Source organism: Pelobates fuscus, chromosome 7 (assembly GCF_036172605.1).
Source record: "Pelobates fuscus isolate aPelFus1 chromosome 7, aPelFus1.pri, whole genome shotgun sequence".
Lineage (NCBI taxonomy): Eukaryota > Metazoa > Chordata > Amphibia > Anura > Pelobatidae > Pelobates > Pelobates fuscus.
The window spans coordinates 167,458,821-167,481,984 of NC_086323.1; the positions used below are offsets into that span (position 1 = coordinate 167,458,821).

At 39.5% G+C, this 23,164-nt stretch overlaps 1 protein-coding gene across 1 annotated transcript; it reads left to right on the forward strand.

Moving 5' to 3' along the window:
• Positions 1 to 34: 34 nt before the first annotated feature.
• ACTR8 (actin related protein 8) lies at positions 35 to 22,939 on the forward strand. The gene is made up of 13 exons (XM_063426901.1): positions 35 to 302; positions 829 to 999; positions 3,311 to 3,421; positions 4,229 to 4,333; positions 4,959 to 5,132; positions 5,591 to 5,684; positions 6,094 to 6,226; positions 6,503 to 6,656; positions 7,567 to 7,662; positions 8,480 to 8,620; positions 12,831 to 13,086; positions 14,792 to 14,955; positions 21,138 to 22,939. The coding sequence occupies exons 1-13, from the start codon at positions 135 to 137 to the stop codon at positions 21,279 to 21,281; spliced, it is 1,911 nt and encodes a 636-aa protein (XP_063282971.1). The 5' UTR covers positions 35 to 134; the 3' UTR covers positions 21,282 to 22,939.
• The last annotated feature ends 225 nt before the right edge of the window (positions 22,940 to 23,164 follow it).

The window sequence follows — 23,164 nt, forward strand, 5'->3', positions numbered from 1 at the left end:
CGGGGCGGAGCTACGAGCTATGACGTCATGTAAACAAACTGATGGGTGAAAAGTTCCGGGTTAGGTCATGGTTGTCCCCTTTACTCGAGGGTTAGCCTCTGGTTGTCCTCACTCACCGGCTGCTGGGTCTGCGCATGCGCATTGTGCCCACAACACCACCACCACCATCGGCAGCGGCAGCAGCAGCAGCTATGACCCAGGCGGAGAAGGGGGAGCTGGAGAATGGGAAGGAGCGAGAGAGGGAGCAGCGCGGGGTGAAGAGACCCATAGTACCCGCTGCTATACCGGAACCTTTCCAGGATGTGAGTATAGAGACACACAGTGCTGGAGAACAGAGCATCATGGGAGTTTTAGTCCTACACAGTCTGTTGGAGAACAAGCATCATGGGAGTTGTAGTCCTTCACAGTCTGTTAGAGAACAAGCATCATAGGAGTTTTAGTCCTACACAGTCTGAGTCTAGTACTGGGCACCTTGAGTATAGTGCTTCCATTGGAAAGAGAGATGAATCAGACCCAAGGAATATCACTGGACAGGTTATATATGTATTGGTTATGGAGAAGCACAATGTTCTAAATGTCTAATTACTATCCTAGCCACACTTTGAAGGGTTCTGTTTATATAGGAAACCCAGACTGTTAGCACTTGGGTGGCTGTCCAGATTATACACATTCAGTAACTGTAGACAGATGATAAGAGGGCTGTAATCATACTATCTAGAATGGGAGGTGCTGGTGGTAATGGATATCATTTGTCACATTTGTTTAAATGTAATGCCAGGGGTCCAGTGAAAATTGATGTTGTTCCTTTTTTGTCTTTCTGCTGAGTAGCAGATACAGAGCGATTTCATTGTGGTGATACACCCTGGATCCAGCACCCTGCGCATCGGAAGAGCTACAGATTCTCACCCGGCAGCAATTCCCCATGTCATTGCCCGTCGCCATAAACAACCAGGACAACCCACCTACAGTGACCAGTGGCTCGTGAGAGATGGTTTGAATGTAAGAACCTAATATTACATAGTGCACTTAGCAGCGGGGTTAATCTAGTAGTGAGTGTGTTTCAAATCATTATTATGTATATGTAAAAAACAGATACAATTTGTATCTTGTAATACCTTTTTTATTGGACTAACATAATTTTTTAATGACAAGCTTTTGGGAGGGCTCGTAAATATCTTATGTGAAGATCACAGAGTGGGGGGAGAGTATTAATATAAAGAATGCATGCATGTATATGTATACAGTATTTAATTTCCCGACCATATCCGTTGCAGCACTTGTTTTTATCTTTTGGCTCACCAGGTACCGTTAAGGTTCTTTTACCCAGGTGGAGTTCCATCCTCTCTCCACCTGGAAACAGTCCTCTTAGGGATATTGCTGCAACTAGGTGGACCCCTTCTACATACATCCCTCAATTTAATATTCTCAAATGTGACTTTCATGGGTTTTCTGGCAGACCGCAGTGAGTTTTTTTTTGCAGTGGGAAATCACTTGGACGATGCTCCATTCCTTTCTGAGAAGGAGCCAAAGCGTTTCTAGAGCCATAAGACAGTGAGTGGTTACTGGATTTTAAGAAAAATATCAAGGAAGGTGTTCCAAGAAATTCTCTCATGGATTTCATTAAGCATATACTTCTAGGAACTGATTTCATTGCTACATATTCTGTGGACCTAGTGTTCAAGATCCATGGTCTTTACAGTAGCCACTAGAAAAGCTCTATGGATGGGAAGCAGATGCCGCTTCCATTACCTTAATGGGGCAAATGTATAAAACTGGTGGCAGTAGGAAAGGTGGCTTTGCTTCCTTTGGAAAAAAGACAGCGATGTCATACCTATTTCGGGATGCAAAGCAATACAAACCAGGAAAATAAACCTGTTGATACGTAGAGGTACAACCAGTCAGCTGGCAGAGTGGGAAGATCCCACACTAAATAAGAAATTATGATGGACAGGAGATTCAACCTTCAATAGTAGGAGTCAGACTTCTTCCATTTTCGAAAATTTGAGTCTCACAGATTCAAGACTCCTGGGTGGTAGGAAGGGATATCACATATGCTTCCAACCATTTCCAAAACCATGTTTTCTTCACTCAAAACATCTCCTGGAGATTGCAAAAGTCTCTAGTAATAGACACACATAGTTCCACAGGAGGAAAAATTCCAAGGGTTCTATTCAAGTTTTTTTTTAACCCCAATACCCCAGGGGTTATGGAGACCAGTCCCAATTGATCATGATCTCAACAAGACCTTATAACAAAGAAATTCAAAATGTAACCCGTAACCTCTAGATAAATTGCAGTCTGCCTAAACGATTGGATGATTTTGGTAGACCTCAGAGACACTTACTTCCATATTCCAAGATCGCCAAAAGTTTCTGAGGTTCTGCACATAGGAGAATCAAGGAGCTCCCGTCTCATGAAGACCAATTATTCTGTGATGGACTAGGCCCAACTTCACCTAGAAGGTATATCATTCATTTATGTCACAGGGTCAAAGAATACCATGGCCGATTTCCTCTGCAGGAAAAAAAAGATACCTGGAGTATTTGCCACCAAACATTCCAGAAAATTGTCCATAGGTAGGGGAACCCAGAGGCGGACCTATGACCACAGTAGAAAATCGCCAGGTGGAAAAGTTCTCTCGATCTTTTCACCCTGTGGCGGAGGGAACGGATGCCAAAGCACATTCTTGGAATTTCAAAATGTGCTATGTGTAATACTTGTGGAAAAGTTATTTGGAACTCAACTGCAGGTGAATAAAGAGATTTGATACTGTCACTTTAAGAAAATAATATTGCAATAAAGCAATTTCGCTTTGGCAATCTTCTGTTGTAATAAGATTCTAAAATGATAATGCACGAGCAAAGATAATCTTGCAGGTAATTGCTTCATTCTGAATAACGTTTGGCAAAATTACATTTAAAACTAGACCATACCCCCCTCACTAAAAAAGAAAAACTTGTGTATGGATGTGTATATGCAAGAGGCAATCGATAAACGCAATGTACTTTGGTAAAGACACAGCAGCCGTATAACAAGGTTATCAAGGATGTGCAATAATATCGTTAACAGTATATCGTTAACAATAATATCGTTTTGCAGTAGCTCAGCTGATTGTTGTACCTTTCCTCACGTTTAGTGTTGTGTGGTCACTTTCTCAGAAAAGACTTGTTTGCTTTAACTGTGTTTGTTTTTACTGAAACATGTTCCAAAGTGTAATGGTGCCATAGCTTTGAAGAAACATGTCAGTCTAGTTTTTTTTCCTGTTTGATTTCATCTTGTTTTTTTTTTTTCTTTCATGTATTGACACAAGAAACAAGAAGGCAACGAGCAAAGACAAAATGGCCTTAAAATGGTGGATCAGGCCATCTGGTCCAAGAAGATGTCCAATGGGACAAGACGGATACCTGTCCTCCCTGAGCAGGTAACCGAAAAATATCAGAACCCCATGAATTACAAGGGTGTGCTTTTTAAGATGTAGGGCAATAGATGTTTTAATTGATCTCTATAAGTCTAACCTTTCAGTGTTTTAAATCAGAGTAAGACACTTTACTAATTTCTCTGCCTAACTAAGTACTTGTAAAATGTGCGTAATGTATACAACCTCCCTACCCTCCTCTAATGGGCTCTAACGGTTAACATTGAAAACAGTTTAAGCTGTATTCACTATCGCATCTTGACTATACGGGTAATAGAGCTCCCTCTAAAGCTGTTATCTGCTGACATCAATACTAAGTGTATACAATTAGTGGAATTATTGTGAAATACGTAACTGTATACCCAGAGGATTGTGGCATCAGTTCAGAATACACGTAACCAATTGAGTGCCTCCAGATTGTCAAATATCATTGGGAAAACAAGCATGCGCAGGTAATTTTAAATGGGAGTCTTGATATTTTTAAAGAACAGTTAAGACATTAGAACCAATATTGCCTGCTGTAGTGGTAATGGTCTCAGAAGTGCCATGGTACCATCACATGTAAGCAAACCATTTTTAAACGATTTAACACTTACCTGGGTATCTTTTAGTCCAGTCACCTTTTCGCATATATCTTAAAAGAATGTGACCACCTGCTTTGGATACTTATGTGCTGTTCCTGTTTAATGGAATTAATTAGCAGTTATTTATGTTGATCTTAATCCAAATAACCTTTGGCATGCTGTTTAATTTTTTTTTGTTTTTTATTTATATATATATATATATATATATATATATATATTTATTTTCCAGGCCAGAGCTTACAATAGACAGATACGACCCGCTATATTGGATCACAGTTCAGGTGTAAAATGGACTAACACTTCACATAGACCAGAATATCTTGTTGGAGAAGAGGTAATTTTGTTTGTGTGTGTATATGTATATTTATATTATATTAATATATATATATATATATATATTAATATTTATATATATATTGTTTATTTATTTTCTTAATTTCATACATTTTAAAGGAGCCCTCCAAACACACAAATCCTGAAGTGCTTTATGTGTCTGGAGTCCAGGAGAGATTGCAAGTCTGTGTTAAGGAAAGAGGGCATATGAAAATTCATATTAAGAACTTACAAACTCCATATATTCTTTGGAGGTTCTCCTCTGATGCTTCAACCCAGCTGTGGTCTACAACATGTAGTGTTCTCAGAATCCTGTAAATGTTCCTTAATTCATTCCTTGAAGGGTCTCTTGTGCAAAACATGAGTCATTTTTATTCTGGAATAATTTTAATCCATTAAGATAATCAGGCAATAAAATATATTTCACAAAATTTACAAATCTGTATGTTTTGGTAGCCATTTTGCTACCATAACTTATAGCTGCAAACTCCTGTAAAGATCAAAATTTAATAGAATTGTTGGGAAAATATTATCTGACCATTCCTGTATTGCTCAGGATTTTGCAATTTATAAAGTAAATTTTCTCTTATTTCTGGATGTTACTTCTGAGCTCTTTATTGTTTTAGGCACTCTATGTGAAACCTGCAGACTGCTATAATATTCATTATCCCATCCGAAAAGGCCAGCTTAATATCCACTCTGGACCTGGGGTCTCTCTCTCTGCAGTAATTACTGATCTGGAAACCATCTGGTCACACGTGATCCAGAAACTATTAGAAATCCAATTGAAAGATCTGAAGGTATGGGAGTATGGTGGTGTTGTTGTTGTTGTTTTTTTGAATTTTTTTATTTGATGCCAGTGTATGGGAAGTATCTGTGCTGTAGTACTCTGTTTGGGATAAAGTGCTGACTGTATGGGGGCACTGCAAATGAGAGACTTAGTCTCAATACAGTTGGGTCCTGATTTCTCGATTTGTCTACTGATTGACCTTTAGTGTGTGTATGTGTTAAAAGTGGAGCAGCCATCAAGAAACAGTTAATTGATTTTCATGGGGATTTCATAAATTTGCAATTAATCACAATAAAGTCTGTGACATGCACCATAAAACCATTTTAAATGTACTATATGATAGTATGTTCTATACATTAATTTATTCATTTGTCCTCTGAATATTGTAGATCTTTTACATCCTGTTTTTCTCTAAACTTTAAAATATTATTTTGGAGATTAGGATAACCCTTGATTTGTTTGTACTAGTATTACAGGTGCATATTACTGATCCCGGATATATATAACCGGCAACATGTGAAAGAAATGGTGACTATGGTTGTAATGAAGCTGGGATTTTCAGGTAAGAGACCCTGTTAGAAAGCAAAAAAACAGACGATTTGCATGTGGCATATTCATGTTGGAATTTTTGGTTTCCAGCAGGGATAGGCAACCTTCGGCACTCCAGATGTTGTGGACTGAATCACCCCTGATGCTTTGCTATCATTACAGCTGTAAGGGCATTAAGGGAGCTGTAGTTTACAATATCTGGAGTGCCGAAGGTTGCCTACCTTTGGTTTATAGTATGGTGAAAAAGTGAGTGAAATGGCCCCTTTACTGTTTATGCGCCTATGGAGAACTCTTCAAAGTCCAACCTGATACATGCAAGTGATACACAAGTTATTTTTCAAACTGTACTGTGGGAAGTTTTATTGTGTTTTCCTCACCACAATCTTTTTGACACCTATTTATATTTATGTGTGGTTTTCCAGGTATTATAGTCCATCAGGAGTCTGTTTGTGCAGCATTTGGAAGTGGCCTGAGCAGTGCTTGTGTTGTTGATATTGGGGATCAGAAGACCAGTGTGTGCTGTGTGGAGGACGGAATATCCCATCGGAATACCAGGTAATTGTGCAAGGATTTCTCCCCCCTTTCCTTTGGTTACGTCCTACTACAAATTAGTCTTCTTAGACACTTATACATTCTTAGAAATTACTTTTCCGCATCTACAAGAATCCTTAAATAGTCACAATTTCTTATCCTCCATGTGTTTCGTTTGGTACAAAAATCATTTAAAACAAAAAACAGTTTTCAATATCCTCAATTGGTTATTCTCACATTTATAGCATTAGTCACGTCACACATCTAAACTACAGCAAATCTTTCACCATTTTGTTTCAGGCTGTGTTTGGCTTATGGTGGCTCTGATGTCACACGGTGTCTATTCTGGCTGATGCAAAGAGCTGGGTTTCCCTACAGAGAATGCCAGATCTCCAACAAACTGGATTGCCTCCTCCTCCAACATCTGAAGGAGACCTTTGCACACCTCGATCAGGTCAGAATAATTACATATTCTTAAAGTGAAGATGAAGAGCTCTATGCATTTCACATTGCTATGAAAGTGGCTGTCACATACAAAAACAACTGCCACTCTATAATTAAGATCCCATTTGATGTCTTTAATATTGGAAGGGAGCCAATAACCGCTCATTTAAAAATAATTATTTAAGTACTGTATTGTGGCAGGATGGCCGCGCTCTTGATAATAAACTTTAAATGCAAGCGTCAGGGTAAAATAGTATTGCAGTTTATTTGCACTTTTAACAGGGCATACAATGCTGTGTTTCACAGAAATAAATAAAACAAAAAGAAAATAAATCATACTCTAATTTGGAGACTTGCTAAACAACCGTATTCCTAACTATCCAACTGTCCAGCTAATCCAGTTCCCAGTTTTAAACAGTTTAAACACAGCACTTTAAACATACAGGCTTTTCCACCGTATCTTTTCCTTTAATGTTTTGGGCTTAACTGCCTCCTTTCTCCCAGCTGTTAGGCTCCTTGATGCTTTCAGAGGCTGACCTTTTAAAACACCAGTGCAGGTTAATTACTTTCACCTGAAAGGGCTGACTTCCACCAATTAACCCTATCATGCTGGGAATAGAGAGCGCTTCAATCGGTTACTTACATAGAAAGCATCTCTGACCCAGCCCCAGTATATCATTCTCAAAGTGGGTTTTTCAAATAACACTAGAACATATTCCACAAGGCGGATCTTTTAAGTGAAAAGTACCAACAATGTAAGGCAGCCAAAAGCTATATATTTTACACATATATATATATATATATATATATATATATAAATTTTAATTCTTGAATAACTTGCCATGTTACATGTTCACTAGTTTACGATGTTTGGGCAGGGTTAATATTAAGCATTCAATAAGCACTGTATATCTTTGTAGGATGTTTGTGGCCTTCAGGATCATGAATTTCAGGTTCGCCATCCAGATGCCCCGGCCTTACTCTACCAGCTCCGACTGGGAGATGAAAAGCTTCAGGTATCTAGCTGTTAATTCTTATTAAAGGGAGTGTCTTGGGGAAAGTGGAAGCACTTTATCAACGGTTACCTATATCTCTAATTGTATTATTCATTTGACAGCCTTCTATTTTTCACTAAATATCAAACTTTGTTGAACGCGTAGGCTTCTTATACAAGTAAATGTCCTACTTGCCACCATAAAATTGGGAGGTTGTTAAAGGAACACTCCAAGCACCATAATCACTACATCACACTGTACTGGATATGGTGCCAGGAGTGTTCTGGCGCCCCGCTTGCAAGTAGTGGAACCATTTTAGAAGAATTTACTTACCTGTGGTCTGCCTGGATCCGCTCCTCACCGCCAATACTAATGCAAGAGATTTAGACCTTCTGTGTATAAGGTAAGCCCTGCACTGCAGGGATTAGCTCACTGGCTAATAGTGATCAGCTGAGACTCTACAGGGCTTAGATAACAGAAGCTACGTCTGAGGAGCTTTTACCTCTCCAGTGTTCCTAATGGAGACAGGGACTGGCACATGGTGGACACCAGGTAAGAATTCAAACTCTTATAAAATAATTTGACTAGTTACAATGGGGGTGGAGAGGCGTGGCAAAACACTTAGCCACCACTGCAAGCTTAGCTTAATAATAATTGGATGAGTTTCATGCTGTGGGGGGGGAGGGGGGTGGTGGGCGGGAACAGCCCAATATAGGTGCTCTTTAAGGAGCAATTTGTGTACATTTTGTCTTGTTGTAAATGCTTATTATCCATGTAGCTCTGGTGAATTGGTCATACATTGCAGACTGTGTAATATGTTGGTTATTTCACCAATCAGGCCCCAATGGCACTGTTTTATCCGGCTACATTTGGGATCACTGGACAGAAAATGACCTGTTTGCAACAAAGATCCCAAGGAGATGCAGAGGATCCACATGATGAGCATTACCTGCTGGCAACACAAAGCAAACAGGACCAGGTACTACACATTCTGCCTAGAGGTGGAACATATTTTGTGCTAGAGTTTTTAACACCTACAATTGGTACTTTTGCAATATATTTACCTCCAACAGTAATTGTGCAATCTATTGTCACAGATTCTAATAAATTACAATTATATATATTCTTGACAATGGTTCATAAGTAATTATATATATATATATATATATATATATATATATATATATATATATATATATATATATATACACACACACACACACACACTTGCAAGAAAAAGTATGTGAACCCTTTGGAATGATATGGATTTCTGCACAAATTGGTCATAAAATGTGATCTGATCATCATCTAAGTCACAACAATAGACAATCACAGTCTGCTTAAACTAATAACACACACAGAATGAAATGTTGCCATGTTTTTATTGAACACACCATGTAAACATTCACAGTGCAGGTGGAAAAAGTATGTGAACCCTTGGATTTAATAACTGGTTGAACCTCCTTTGGCAGCAATGCCTTCAACCAAACGTTTCCTGTAGTTGCAGATCAGACGTGCACAACGGTCAGGAGTAATTCTTGACCATTACTCTTTACAGAACTGTTTCAGTTCAGCAATATTCTTGGGATGTCTGGTGTTAATCGCTTTCTTGAGGTCATGCCACAGCATCTCAATCGGGTTGAGATCAGGACTCTGACTGGGCCACTTCAGAAGGCGTATTTTCCTCTGTTTAAGCAATTCTGTTGTTGATTTAATTATATGCTTTGGATCATTGTCCTGTTGCAACACCCATCATCTTCTGTTGAGCTTCAGCTGGTAGACAGATTGCCTTAAGTTCTCCTGCAAAATGTCTTGATAAACTTGGGAATTAATTTTTCCTTCGATGATGGCAATCCGTCCAGGCCCTGACGCAGCAAAGCAGTCCCAAACCATGATGCCCCCACCACCATACTTCACAGTTGGGATGAGGTTTTGATGTTGGTGTGCCATGCCTCTTTTTCGACACACATAGTGTTGTGTGTTTCTTCCAAACTACTCAACTTTGGTTTCATCTGTCCACAAAAAAATGTTCTTAGTACTGCTGTGGAACATCCAGGTGCTCCTGTGCAAACTGTAAACGTGCAGCAATGTTTTGTTTGGACAGCAGTGGCTTCCTCTGTGGTATCCTCCCATGAAATCCATTCTTGTTCAGTGTTTTACGTATTGTAGATTCGCTAACAGGGATGTTAGCATTTGAAAGTGACTTTTGTAAGTCTTTAGCTGACACTCTAGGATTCTTCTTCACCTCATTGAGCACTCTGCGCTGTGCTCTTGCAGTCATCTTTACAGGACGGCCACTCCTAGTGAGAGTAGCAGCAGTGCTGAACTTTCTCCATTTATAGACAATTTGTCTTACCGTGGACTGATGAACAGCAAGGCTTTTGGAGATACTTTTATAACCCTTTCCAGCTTTATGCAAGTAAACAATTCTTAATCGTAGGTCTTCTGAGAGCTCTTTTGTGCGAGGCATCATTCACATCAGGCAATGCTTCTTGTGAAAAGCAAACCCAGAACTGGTGTGTTTTTTATAGGGCAGGGCAGCTGTAACCAACACCTCCAATCTCATCTCATTGATTGGACTCCAGTTGGCTGACATCTCACTCCAATTAGCTCTTAGAGATGTAATTAGTCTAGGGGTTCACATACTTTTTCCACCTGCACTGTGAATGTTTACATGGTGTGTTCAATAAAAACATGGCAACATTTCATTCTTTGTGTGTTATTAGTTTAAGCAGACTGTGATTGTACTGATGTAGAATTATTTAAAAATCTTTATTGCACCTGTATTGAATTATTGTACTAACTCCATTTTAACCTCACATTATGACAGACCCTCCATTTTGTCTACATTACATGACAGAATTTCCTAACAGCATTTAGTATAATGAATAGAGACTGTATTTTCTATAAAGACATGACTAACCCCGGAATTGCTGAATCTCCTGTAATTTGCAACATAGTATAATCTGAAGGCCATGAGAACACTGTACTAATGAAATGTTCTATTCATAAAAAGAACCCTGAGCCTGATCACAAGTCTGACATCACTAACTACCCAAAATGGCTAGCCGCCAGATTCCCCCTCCCATCGAGTAAAGACGACATCCCATGATGGGAGGGTGCCCCACTAGTCACTCAAATCCCTGAGCCAATTAATAATATTGATGGATTTTTACACAATAGGTGTGGAATATGTGGCGCTAAGTAGTAGGTATAAACAGTAGGTTTTAGCTGCTGAAAAACACTCTGTGGGTACTCCTCAAAAGCCCACCATACAAAGATAATCACCAAGATACAAAAAAGGTTTCAGGCCCAATTGGTGTTGCCACCCCTTGGGTCCTCTACCTTTAAGAGTGCAGCGCTGTGTTTGGTGAAGGATTACAGTAAATTACCTGTAGTTCAAAGACAGGTACCCTTTGCGTTCTCCAATATAGTGAATATACAAAAGAAAACAAGAATATATACAAATGATTGTGCAGTATATTAAACACTGTGGTTGGAAATTGAGTGAGTTCACAATTATGTCTACACTCACATTTTTTAGAGCCTTTTCAAGTGAATTAGGCTCTAAACTTGTGCACGTCTGTGTCTTTAAAGGTAGATCACACGACCCCTCTCTCCAAGTTGGATGGTGTATTCTCCTCTCCACTCGGTATATGAAAGACACAGAATCAACGAGCTACGTGTAGCATCCTTTGTAGTTTTTGTGAGTTTTTAAGAAATGAGATTAAAATGCTCACCTTGTTTAGAGCCTTTTGGTAACTGTGGACTTAATATTTTTATTGGAACCCACTAATACTAATACTCTTAATATATTTGCTCTTATCTGTTTTTTATTTTCTAGAAAGTATTTTATATTGATTATTTATACATTGTAATAAATTCACCTATTTTTTACTACCAACTGTATCCAGTACCAGTGATTCCAGGGAAGGGGCAGTGTCACCCCACAAATTGACACTAGGTCTGCATACTTAGAGCCAGTTACCAAAAGGCTCTAAAAAAGGTGAGCATTTTAATCTCATTTCTTAAAAACTCACAAAAACTACAAAGGATGCTACACTTAGCTCGTTGATTCTGTGTCTTTCATATACCGAGTGGAGAGGAGAATACACCATCCAACTTGGAGAGAGGGGTCGTGTGATCTACCTTTAAAGACACAGACGTGCACAAGTTTAGAGCCTAATTCACTTGAAAAGGCTCTAAAAAATGTGAGTGTAGACATAATTGTGAACTCACTCAATTTCCAACCACAGTGTTTAATATACTGCACAATCATTTGTATATATTCTTGTTTTATTTTGTATATTCACTATATTGGAGAACGCAAAGGGTACCTGTCTTTGAACTACAGGTAATTTACTGTAATCCTTCACCAAACACAGCGCTGCACTCTTAAAGGTAGAGGACCCAAGGGGTGGCAACACCAATTGGGCCTGAAACCTTTTTTGTATCTTGGTAATAATATTGATGGGTGGACACTGACATAAGCCACTTAACATTTAATCCAATTAATGATGTTTATTTGTTATTATCTGATATTCAATGATGATGTCATTTTGCCTTTAAAAGGGTCTGCATACCCGTTTTCTAACCAGATGCCATTACATTTTCTGAAGTGATTTTAACCTGAACTCCATGTGTCAGTGTGAGCTTACTTCTGCGTATACGCAATTTAATCATCTCAGATTTGGACAGGAACAGATAGACATTTAAACATATTTGTTTATTTCTAAATTAATCTACATCAGTCTATTGTTGTGACTTAGATGATGATCAGATCACATTTTATGACCAATTTGTGCAGAAATCTATATTATTCCAAAGGGTTCACATACTTTTTCTTGCAACTGTATATGCCAATGTTGTATGATATATTATTTTAAAACATTAATACAAATATTTGACGTGTGTGTATATATATATAGCTATACAGAAATCTGTAACCTCTAAAATAACTTGAACATCTTTCTCTGTTTTTGTATTTACCACTTCTTTCTACATTCCTTTCCAGACTCCACTTCCTCAATTTGTAAAAACTCTGCAGGTAGTATTCATTGCTCCTGCTTCAATAAATCTCCTAATATTGGATCTCTGTTTTGTGTTCAATACAGTGTGGCTATTGCATTGCAACGTTGCAAGCTGTTTAATGCTCAGTGTTCGGTACATTTTCTGTCTCTCATTTGCAGTCTGCCAAAGCTGCAGCTGATCGGAAAGCAGGACCAAAGTCCAGTTTGTTTGATGATTCAAGAAGTCTGGACCCATCAGACAGAAGTCACATGCAAGAAGCTGAACTTGGAACAGCTCAGAATGATAGTTTGGCATCTGCCAACGATGCAGAGGAGTCATCCTCTGCATTTTACAATCGTAAAACCGCAATCTCTCAGTTTGAAGGGAAAGCACTAGGTCTGGATAAAGCAATTCTGCATAGTATTGACTGCTGCGGTAAGAAAACGGATCAAAATGTCATTTTTATTTGCCCCATAAGGACACTCTGATAAAAATTACATCCCTTTTTTTTTATATTGTTTTTTTTTCCTGGTTGCAAGTATAGAGCAATTTTTATTTTTAATTGAACACCTTTTGTGATCTTTATTCATTACTTGCTTTTCTCAGATTTTACTCCATGCAAAATTCTCAGCTAGATTCCATTCATGGAAGCAGGTTGAGGATCTGTCTGCCTAAAGTCTGTGAAAGTTCAGGGATCAAGTGACATCATTGTTCTCTAGTTTTATGTTTTATCAATGTCTCCTGATTACTGAGGACTTACATTCCTTAAAGGGACACTATAGTCACCAGAATAACTTCAACTTAGTTGAGACACTGAACTTTCCTCATAGAGATGAATTCATTCACTGCATCACTATGAGGAGATGCTGATTGGCCATGGTAAAATGTGTCTCTGCCCCTAACCCACCTTCTTTGGGAATCTCAGACAGTCCAATTCTTTTGGTGGGAAAGCATTGTGATTGGCTGAGATCTCCACTTCTGATGATGTCAGCCAAGGAGGTGGATCAGGGGCAGAGCCAGCACCAGCAGACTAAATAAAAGTAAGATTTCTACTATATTCAGGTGGAGCCAGGGGGGGCTAGATAGTGCTTTTAACGATGGGGTCAGGAATACACGTTTTATGACTAGCAATGTAATCTGTAGTTAGCACTAGAGTTACAACACACTGTAATTAGTCATACTAATTAAAGGCACACTATAGTCACCAGAAAAACTACAGCTTATTGAATTTGTTCTGGTGAGTAGAATTATTACCTTAAGGCTTTTTGCTGTAAACACGGTCTTTTCAGAGAAAATGCAGTGTTTACATCACAGCCCAGTGATAACTTCACTGGCCACTCCTCAGATGGCTTTTACAGATCCTTCCTGGGTCATGGCTGCCTAAAATGCATCCAAACATTCAGTATCTCCTCACTCTGCATGCAGGCACTGAACTTTCCTCCTAGAGATTCATTAGTTAAATTCATCACTATGAGGAGATGCTGATTGGCCAGGGCTTTGTTTGAATTGTGCTGGCTCTGCCCCTGGTCTGCCTCTTTGTCAGTCTAAGCCAATCCTATGAGGAAGCATTGTGATTGGACCAGGCTACCACTTCTGATGATGTCAGCAGGCAGTGGGCAGGTCTAAAGGAAACATGTACAAAGCATGCAGCTGCAGACTTGAATAAGATTTTACTATATTTAGGGAGGCATGAGGGGACCAGCGGGGCTAGATGGTGGTTTTAACCCTATAGGGTCAGGAATACATGTTTGTGTTCCTGACCCTATAGTGCTCCTTTAATAGAATACAGAGTGATTAAACTCCAGATCAATCTCTCTTCATTCATTTTTTTTTTTTTATTTTTTTTTTTATTACATGTAGTAAAATTCTCCTTGTATTTCTATATCTATATAACACAGTGATGAATAATTTGCATTTAAAGTACATTTTACAATACACAAATGTATTAATAGAAGTGAAGTGCAGCCTGGCTACATTAACCTTACAAGTACATTCTTATAATTCTTTCTGAGACTCTATTCTCAAATAGAATTTTAATGTATAGTTGAACATAAAATCATTCAAATATTGCTACAATACACTGTATTTTTATTCACTGCAGATTGGGGTTAGCTTGTGAACGCATTCTGTTTCTTTTCAGCATCGGATGACACCAAAAAGAAAATGTATAGCTCCATCCTTGTGGTTGGAGGAGGTCTAATGTTCCACAAAGCTCAACAGTTTCTGCAGCATCGAATACTGAACAAAATGCCTCCATCATTTAGGAGAGTTGTGGAAAATGTTGAGGTTATCACTAGGCCAAAGGTAAACTTTTCTCCATTAATATTATTGCCTATTAAATGAGATTTTATATACAGAGAAATTAACCATGCTTAAATGTTTTTTTTTTAATGCAGTCTTTTCTGACGTTTTAGAAAATGTCTTGGCTTTTTTTTTTTTTTTTTTTTTTCCCCATTTTGTTTTCTCATGCAGAGAGTACTCATTATCTAATCTAACATACATAATCAAACTCCCATTACTCCTGGGCCTCAGCAATGTCTGGTTTTAGTAGTCCTATGCTAACAATTCAACCTACTTCCTTCAGCTTCAGGTTAAAACAAAATTATCTGAGACAGAGAGTGGTATTTTTCTAAGACCCTACATACTTATTGACCCTTAATAGAGAACACATGTTAGAAGTGACATGCCCCACATTCCTATTAACCCCAGCAGGCCCAATGCAAGACACCCTCCTGTTTACATACCTTTAGTGTTCAGGAGGGTAGCCTACTGCTGGCTGGTGTTGATCTGAATGTCTGGAGCAGTTCTCGGGTTGCTCCTCTTCCAGCTGCTGCCTGTGGTGCCGCTGCTTCCCTCCATTCATTCAAACATGGCCGTGTAATACAAAAGCAAATGCAAATATACTAAAATAAATCCTGCGCTCAAAGAGTTTATTGCACATTATCCCAAATCCCTATTTAAATAACTGGAGATTTTCAGTATCATTCCAATGGCCATTTAAGTGTATGCTCACCTGCCACATCAAGGCCTCATGCATAGGGTTTGGGATAGTGCATAAGTAACTTTTACCAATGGGATTTCTAATCTGGAGGGAAAAAACAGGCAGGCAATTCTCCAAATTTTTAACACCCTCCCCCTAATTAAATCCTTTCCGTTAAATAGCATCTCATCTTGAACATACCCAGTTCTTTGCCTGCCTTTGGCAGGGCAGTTAGACAGGAGGTTCTCCAAGGAAGCAGGTGAGCAGGGCTGAGGCTCGGGAGGCTCTGCTTCCTTTCTCGGGTAAGTAGAAATTAAAACGCCGGACGGCGTGGTCTGCCTTCATTTATGCCGTCTCGTTCTGTGCCAGGTGCCGGTCTGACGAAGGACGCAGGCGTGCGTCGGCTGGGAGGTCCTGTCGGTGGAACGAACGCACAGGTTGCGTTGCGTTCCACCGGGGGTTCGCAGAGCGCTATGCGAACCTGGATTCAGGCGCAAAATCTGAACTCTGCGTTTTTTTGGTTCAGTGACTTACAGGACTTAAAGGAGCAACTTACCAGCAGCAACCTCTGTTTGCCAGGAGCTCTCAGAACTGTTGCAAGTGTGTTTCTCACCTGCCCTCCAACACACTGTGAGGCCATTTAAGGTAAGACATCTTAGCTTTTATTTTAAATGGCTTCAGCCTGAATCTTAAAGGGAAAAAAAATATATGTCTAAAAAAAATTTTTTTTATTATTTACATTTTTCCCTTTCTTTTCTTGTCTTTGCTCAGTATGTCTAATCCTGAGATTCTGGATAAATCGTCAGAAAAGGGGAAATGTACATCAAAAGCCAATCATTTAAGTTGCTCTGTGTGTTGCCAACCTATGCCAGATGGCTATAAAAAGAAGCTTTGCTCACTATGTTCTAAAGAAGCTTCAGAGGAAGCGAAAAGAGCAGAAATGTCCACATTTCTCAGCTGGCTACAACAGAGTATGAAGCAAACTTTTGTGGATATGCAGTCGGCAGCTATGCAGACAGCCCAGGCTTCGGTTGCCCAGGATTCACAGATAGTGAAACATTCAAAGAAAAGACAGAGATCGTGGGAAGATTCAGATACGAGTTCAGGTACTTGTGGTTCTGATTCTGGCGAAGATTCTGGTAGTGACTCATCGGATGAGGAATTTGCATTTCCAGAAGAAGCTATTGGGAAACTTATAAAAGAAGTGCAGTGCATTTTTGAGAATGGGGAATCAGGAAAAAAGTCTAAAGTGTTCCCTTTTCACCCACAGCTTAAGGAGTTGGTTTTAAAAGAATGGAAGTTCCCAAGCCACAAACCTTTTTATTTCAAAGCACTTTTTTCCATAGAAGCGGACCAGGACTGTAAGCTGGATACGGTCCCTGTAGTGGACGTTCCTATTGCACAAATAGGAAAGAAGACTACATTACCTATTGGGGACTCGAGCGGTCTAAAGGATGTCATGGAAAAACACATGGACTCATCCTTAAAGAAGATGTTTGTCTCCTCAGCGGCCCAAGCAAGAGCTCTGATTACTGGAACATCCGTGGCCAAGGCCCAAAAACTTTGGCTGGAAGAGCTAGAGAAGATCTATACAGGAGAATCAAAGGAAGATCCAGTAAAGCTGTTAAAAAAAATGTAAAAATGGCAGCTGATTTTTTTTTTTTTAGTGGATGCCTCTTCGGAAAGCCTGAAACTATCTGCCAAGAATTTGGGTCTGTCAACAGTTACTAGAAGAGCTCTTTGGCTTAGAAACTGGTCATCTGACGCAGCATCTAAAAATTAATTATGTGAAGACTTCACGGACAAGAGAAATAAAAGATTGTGACGCCAGGCCAGTGGGAGGAAGGTTGAGGCACTTCCTAAATCACTGGAAAAGGACAACATCAGATCGCTGGGTTCTCTCAGTAATAAGGGGAGAGTACGCTCTGGAATTGTCAAATACCCCAAAGAAAATGTTCTTATGTTCCAAGGTTCATTCTCAAGAAATGGAATTTACTCTGATGCAAGAAGTATCAAGTCTCCCTTAGAAGAACCTCTTCCACAACTCTCTTCTGTAGGAAAGACATCAAGGCACGTATTCAAGGCTATTTTTGGTGCCAAAACCAGATGGCTCGTTCAGACCCATTTTAGACCTAAAAACCGTAAACTGGTGTATTATAAAAAAGAAGTTCCGGATGGAAACAATAAAATCAGCTGCTCTTCTTATTCAACTGAAAAATTGGTTTGCGTCCCTGGATTTAAAAGACGCCTATCTTCATGTGCCCATAGCAGAATCCAGCAAAAGGCTTCTAAGATTTGCGGTGTGCATCCAATCGGTAACCAGACATTACCAATTCAGGGCCCTGCCATTCGGCCTGTCATCTGCACCCAGGGTATTCACAAAGCTTCTAGTAGTCGTCTCAGCATTTCTAAGAGGTTTGGGGATTTATGTCATCCCTTATTTGGACGACTGGCTGTTGATTGCAGAGTCACAAAATCAGCTAAAAGTAGACCTTTGTACAGCTATACAAACTCTTCAAACGCATGGCTGGCTAATACATTTCAACAAATCGGAATTAGTGCCGGTTCAAAGGATTCAGTTCTTAGGTCTAATTTTGGACTCAATCACTATGAAGATTTTCCTGCCAGAAGAGAAGAAGCTAAAGATTATTCTATTAATCCAGAACCTCAGGGAAAAGGGGTTTTTTTTCAGTCAGAGAAGCAATGAGTTTACTGGGTCTGTTTACAGCTTCAATCCCGGCAGTCGGTTGGGCAAAAGCCAGAATGAGGCCTCTTCAGAGAAACATTCTGCAAGTCAGGAATCGACAGACAGACGGCCTGGAAGGGCTGATGAAGTTCAACAATCTAACAATGAGGAGTCTGCATTGGTGGACCTCTTCTCGATTCCTGCAAGCAGGTCTTTAATTCCAAATGAAGTCCTTCAGAATAATTACTACAGACGCCTCTGCACTAGGCTGGGGGGCCCATTTGGGGGACCTAAAGAAGCATGGGTGTTGGCAAGAGAAGGATACGAGAAATTCCTCAAATTTCAAGGAATTGAAGGCCGTATGGATGGCGCTCTTGGCATTTCAGTTCCTCATCAAAGATCAGCATATTCAGATTCGTTCAGACAATGAACGACAGTGGCGTTTTTGAACAAACAAGGAGGTACAAGATCGACAAAGTTGGAAAGTCTATGTTCAAAGACCATGCTGTGGTCAGAAGTTCACCTTCTATCGATCTCAGCGGTTCACATCTTAGGAAAATTAAACGTGTTAGCAGACGCCCTGAGCCGTCATCATTTAAAGCAAACAGATTGGTCCCTGTCATGCAGAATTTTCAAGTTCATTACAGACCGCTTCGGTTGTCCGGATATAGACCTGATAGCCTCCAGGACAAACAGGAAGACAAGACATTTTGCATCTCTGAATCCAGCAGACAATCCGGATATCATAGATGCTCTGTCAGTACCGTGGAAGTTCAACCTTGCATATATCTTCCCACCAGTAGTTCTTATTCCCAGAATACTTCAAAAGATCAAGTTGGAAAAAGTAAGGATTATCTTAATCCTTCCCTGGTGGCCAAGACGAAGTTGGTTCTCGGTTCTTCTAAATGTTCCAGGGGCCACTTTTTGGAAGCTTCCTCTATCAGAAGAAGTTTTAGAACACGCCATGGTGCCTCTTACAACTCTTCGGAGATACCAGTTGACGGCCTGGTATCTGAACTCCAGATTTTAGAGAGTAAAGGTCTAGATCCTGAGGTTATAAAAATGTTATTAGCTACTAGCAAGGAATCTACTTCTAAAATCTACTCTAGGATTTGGAAGAAATTTTGTCAGTGGTGTTGTAGGTTTAAAGTCAACCCTGTTTCCGCATCCATACAGAAGATTCTCAGTTTCCTTTAGATGGGATTTGCAAAGGGTTTAAAACCTGCTTCGTTGAAATTACAAGTTTCTGCGATCAGTTTCTTTTCTTTTAGATGTTTAGCCTCAAACATTCGGATATCAAGGTTCTTCAGAGCTCTGACCCGTTTGGTTCCCAATGTTAGGGAAACCTGGGATCTAAACTTAGTCCTTTCCGCTCTTTGTGAGCCACCCTTTGAACCAATAGAGAGTGCGTCCCTGAAGATGGTTTCATTAAAAAACTTTTTTTTTTTTGGTGTGTGGCAATCACATCAGCCAAGAGAGTGGGTGAGATCCAAGCTCTTCGGGCAATTTTCCTTTTTTGGTTTTTCATCAAGACAACGTGGTTTTAAAGCTCGACCCATCGTTCATCCCTAAGGTTTTGACTGCTTCTAACATCAACCAAGAAGTTGTGTTGCCTACTTTTTGTCAGAATCCTTCTAACGCCTTGGAAAGTAAATTTCACTGGCTAGACGTGAAGAGATGTCTTATGCAATATCTTAAAGCTACGGAATCCTTTAGGAAGGATAACAGTCTTTTTGTCTTGTTCAATGGCACAAGGAAGGGTATGAAGGCTTCAAAGAGTTCGCTGGCTAGATGGCTGAAGGATTGTATTCTTTTGGCATATTCCACAAGTGGCGCGGAAATTGCAGGCCCTATAAAGGCCCATTCTACTAGAGCTGTTTCTACGTCATGGGCTCTGCGAGCAGCAGCTTCACCTTCTCAGATCTCACCTTCTCAGCGGCTACTTGGTCCTCACTGCATACGTTCTCAAGACACTATAGGTTAGACATACTGGCCTCGGAGGATGCTGCTTTTGGGCGTAAGGTGCTTCAAGCAGTGGTGAAATAAAACCCGCCCTCAGGAATTGCTTTGTCATATCCCATTGGTAAAAGCACTGCCTCTAATCTGAAGGGAAAAACATAAATTTTTACTTACCGTAAATTTCTTTTTCCTCAAGATTAGAGGCAGTGTGCTTTTACCAATGGGATATGACAAAGCAATTCCTGAGGGCGGGTTTTATTTCACCACTGCTTGAAGCACCTTACGCCCAAAAGCAGCGTGTGGTGGTGTTTTTTTTTTTTTATTATTATAAATCCAGATTTACTTTAATTTGTTAAGGACTGTGGGCGGTCTATGCTGTCCTGAATACCAGTGGGTGGCATAGAATGTCACCAGCAGTGGCGATCCTGGGGCCTGCCTGACAACCGAAGCGGATCCATCCCTCCCGGGCCATATGATCACGAGTTCCTCACGATCACATGGCCGGAATGGCTGTCCACAGCTCTGTCTGCCTGGGATGTCAGGCAGTCCCCCAATGCCTGTAAAAAGTTTTTGTGAAAGTTTAATAAAACTTTCATATAATAAGTGTGGGTGCACTTAATATTACAGAGATGAATTATGGTTGAACAGACATATAGTCAAATTCTAAGTTTTGTTTTGATCAGAACATATACAATTGCCTCTGTCCTCAAAGGGTTTAAGTAGTATCATGATCATCTGAGGTTTGACTAAAATGTTGTTTTTTGGGGGGGGGTTTTTTAAGACACGGTCATTTTCTTGTTTTACTATCTATTTGAAACAATGAGTCTGTCCTAAACCTAAAATGTTCATTATGTCCTGCAGGATACAGACCCCAGGTTACTTGCATGGAAAGGAGGAGCCGTTCTCTCATGCCTTGACACCACACAGGAGTTGTGGATCTACCAACAAGAATGGCAGAGATTTGGAGTTCGCATGCTACGTGAAAGGGCAGCTTTTGTGTGGTGAAGACATTTAATTGGTCTCAATTGTCTTAATGGTGCTCCAGAATGGCTTGTTGCATAGAACCCTACATGTAACCTGTTTCTGGATACAGGGTCAGGTTAACTGCTATTTTTATGGCTGAAAGGGACACTCCACTGCCCAAATACAAAACAAGCAAATAAAAAAAACACTGTTTGGTAGATATACCCATTGAAACATTGCATGCATTTAATTATGCATTTTTGTTCATTAAGCTATATCCATTTTGGTTTTCCTGTTGATCCAAAAGAAAGCAAATAACCCAGGCTGAAGGGCTTCCAATTTTGCAACAAACTAGGAAAAAAATCCCCAGCATGGCAGTCAGATCTCTCCATGGATCAAAAAGCTAATATTCTACAAAGCTCAACAGTTTCTGAAGTTCTGCCTTTGCAATCCCTGCCCTTCTTCCCCTGTCCATTCACAGACTTCTTAATGCAGCTCAATGAGAAGTCTTTGCAAGGCAGATGCTCTGGGCAATTGCTCTCTCTAGAGTAGCTCCACTGAGCTAACCAAACCAGGAAGTGACAGGACCTGTTGTTTGCTTGAAAGCCAAGGGGCTGTAACCAGGTTTATTTATAAAAGAAAATGAACAAATAGGCTTTGTAGCGCTAGTATGGATAGGGATAGGCAGCTGGAACTACCCAAGCCAGATTCTCTTCTTTCTGGTAGTAGATCCCTGAGAACAACTAAAAGGTGTTGCTACCCTCCCACAAACGTATAATTTATAAAAGTGTAAATTTCTACTGAAATGTGCACTTTTTGCAAAATGAAAAAAATAGGACACACTTCACACATGAAGCTTTCCAGCAAGGTAAGGAGCTTTTGAAGCCTGGAGTGTCTCTTTAATTAAGGCACAGACTTAAATTATCACTTTTATTAGCAAGGAAAAACATTCTCAGGTCTATACAAAAATCTATTATGGGCATTTTATATTGTTAGAAAGCGCTCTATCTCTCTGTAAGTACCAAGCCAACCATTTGATTGCTATATTGGATTTGTTCATTTTTGAGGCTGGACCAGCTTTGTCATTATTCTATTTCCTGCAAACGACACCGTTTGATATGGTGTTAAAACTATATAATAGCTGAGATTAATCCGGATCTTCAGTCACGTTATAAGATATGCTGTAACAAATGCATTCATTACATCTTAGATCTATTTTCCTAAAGTGGTAAATGAAAAGCAAATCGGGCAAATAAATATTAAGCATTTTTAACCGTACCCCAAATACAGTATGGTATAAAATATATGTATGGTTTTAAATAACATTTTCTGCTCTGGCCCCCAATTGCCGACAACGTGATGTACATCAACAAATAGACAGTATACAATTATCTGCTTGGACACCTACTGTTTGGAGTTTCAGCCTATTCCCCAGGCCTGTTACCATGTGGTAATAGAATGATATAAGGATAAACATAAATGTTTAGTTCTACTGCAAATCAGAATTCTCTATTAACCAAAGTTGGACAAGCAAGTTACTAATCCTTAGTGGATTATTGTGATATTATTGAATAATGTTCTAGGTTACTCAGTTACTAATATGTATATATGTGTAATATGCAATTTTTATACAGATTGTATTTATTGTCTCCATGACAGATTGATTTATGGACCAGAAATAAACATTTTTGTTTTCTGTTTTTGTGTGTAATTGATTTTTTTAAATTGTCACATTGCCCTTTAATTTTATATTCCAGCCCCTGCTGATTTTTATACATAATTTGTCAATGCAAAGCGGCAACTTCATAGTATGCTACCCAGACAGCTTCTGAAACAAAAGGTTAACGGCTATTATAACACTTTTTTTACATCTTAAATTAGGTATTGGCAATTACTTATTTCTGCTATCAACCACTGCACTGTCC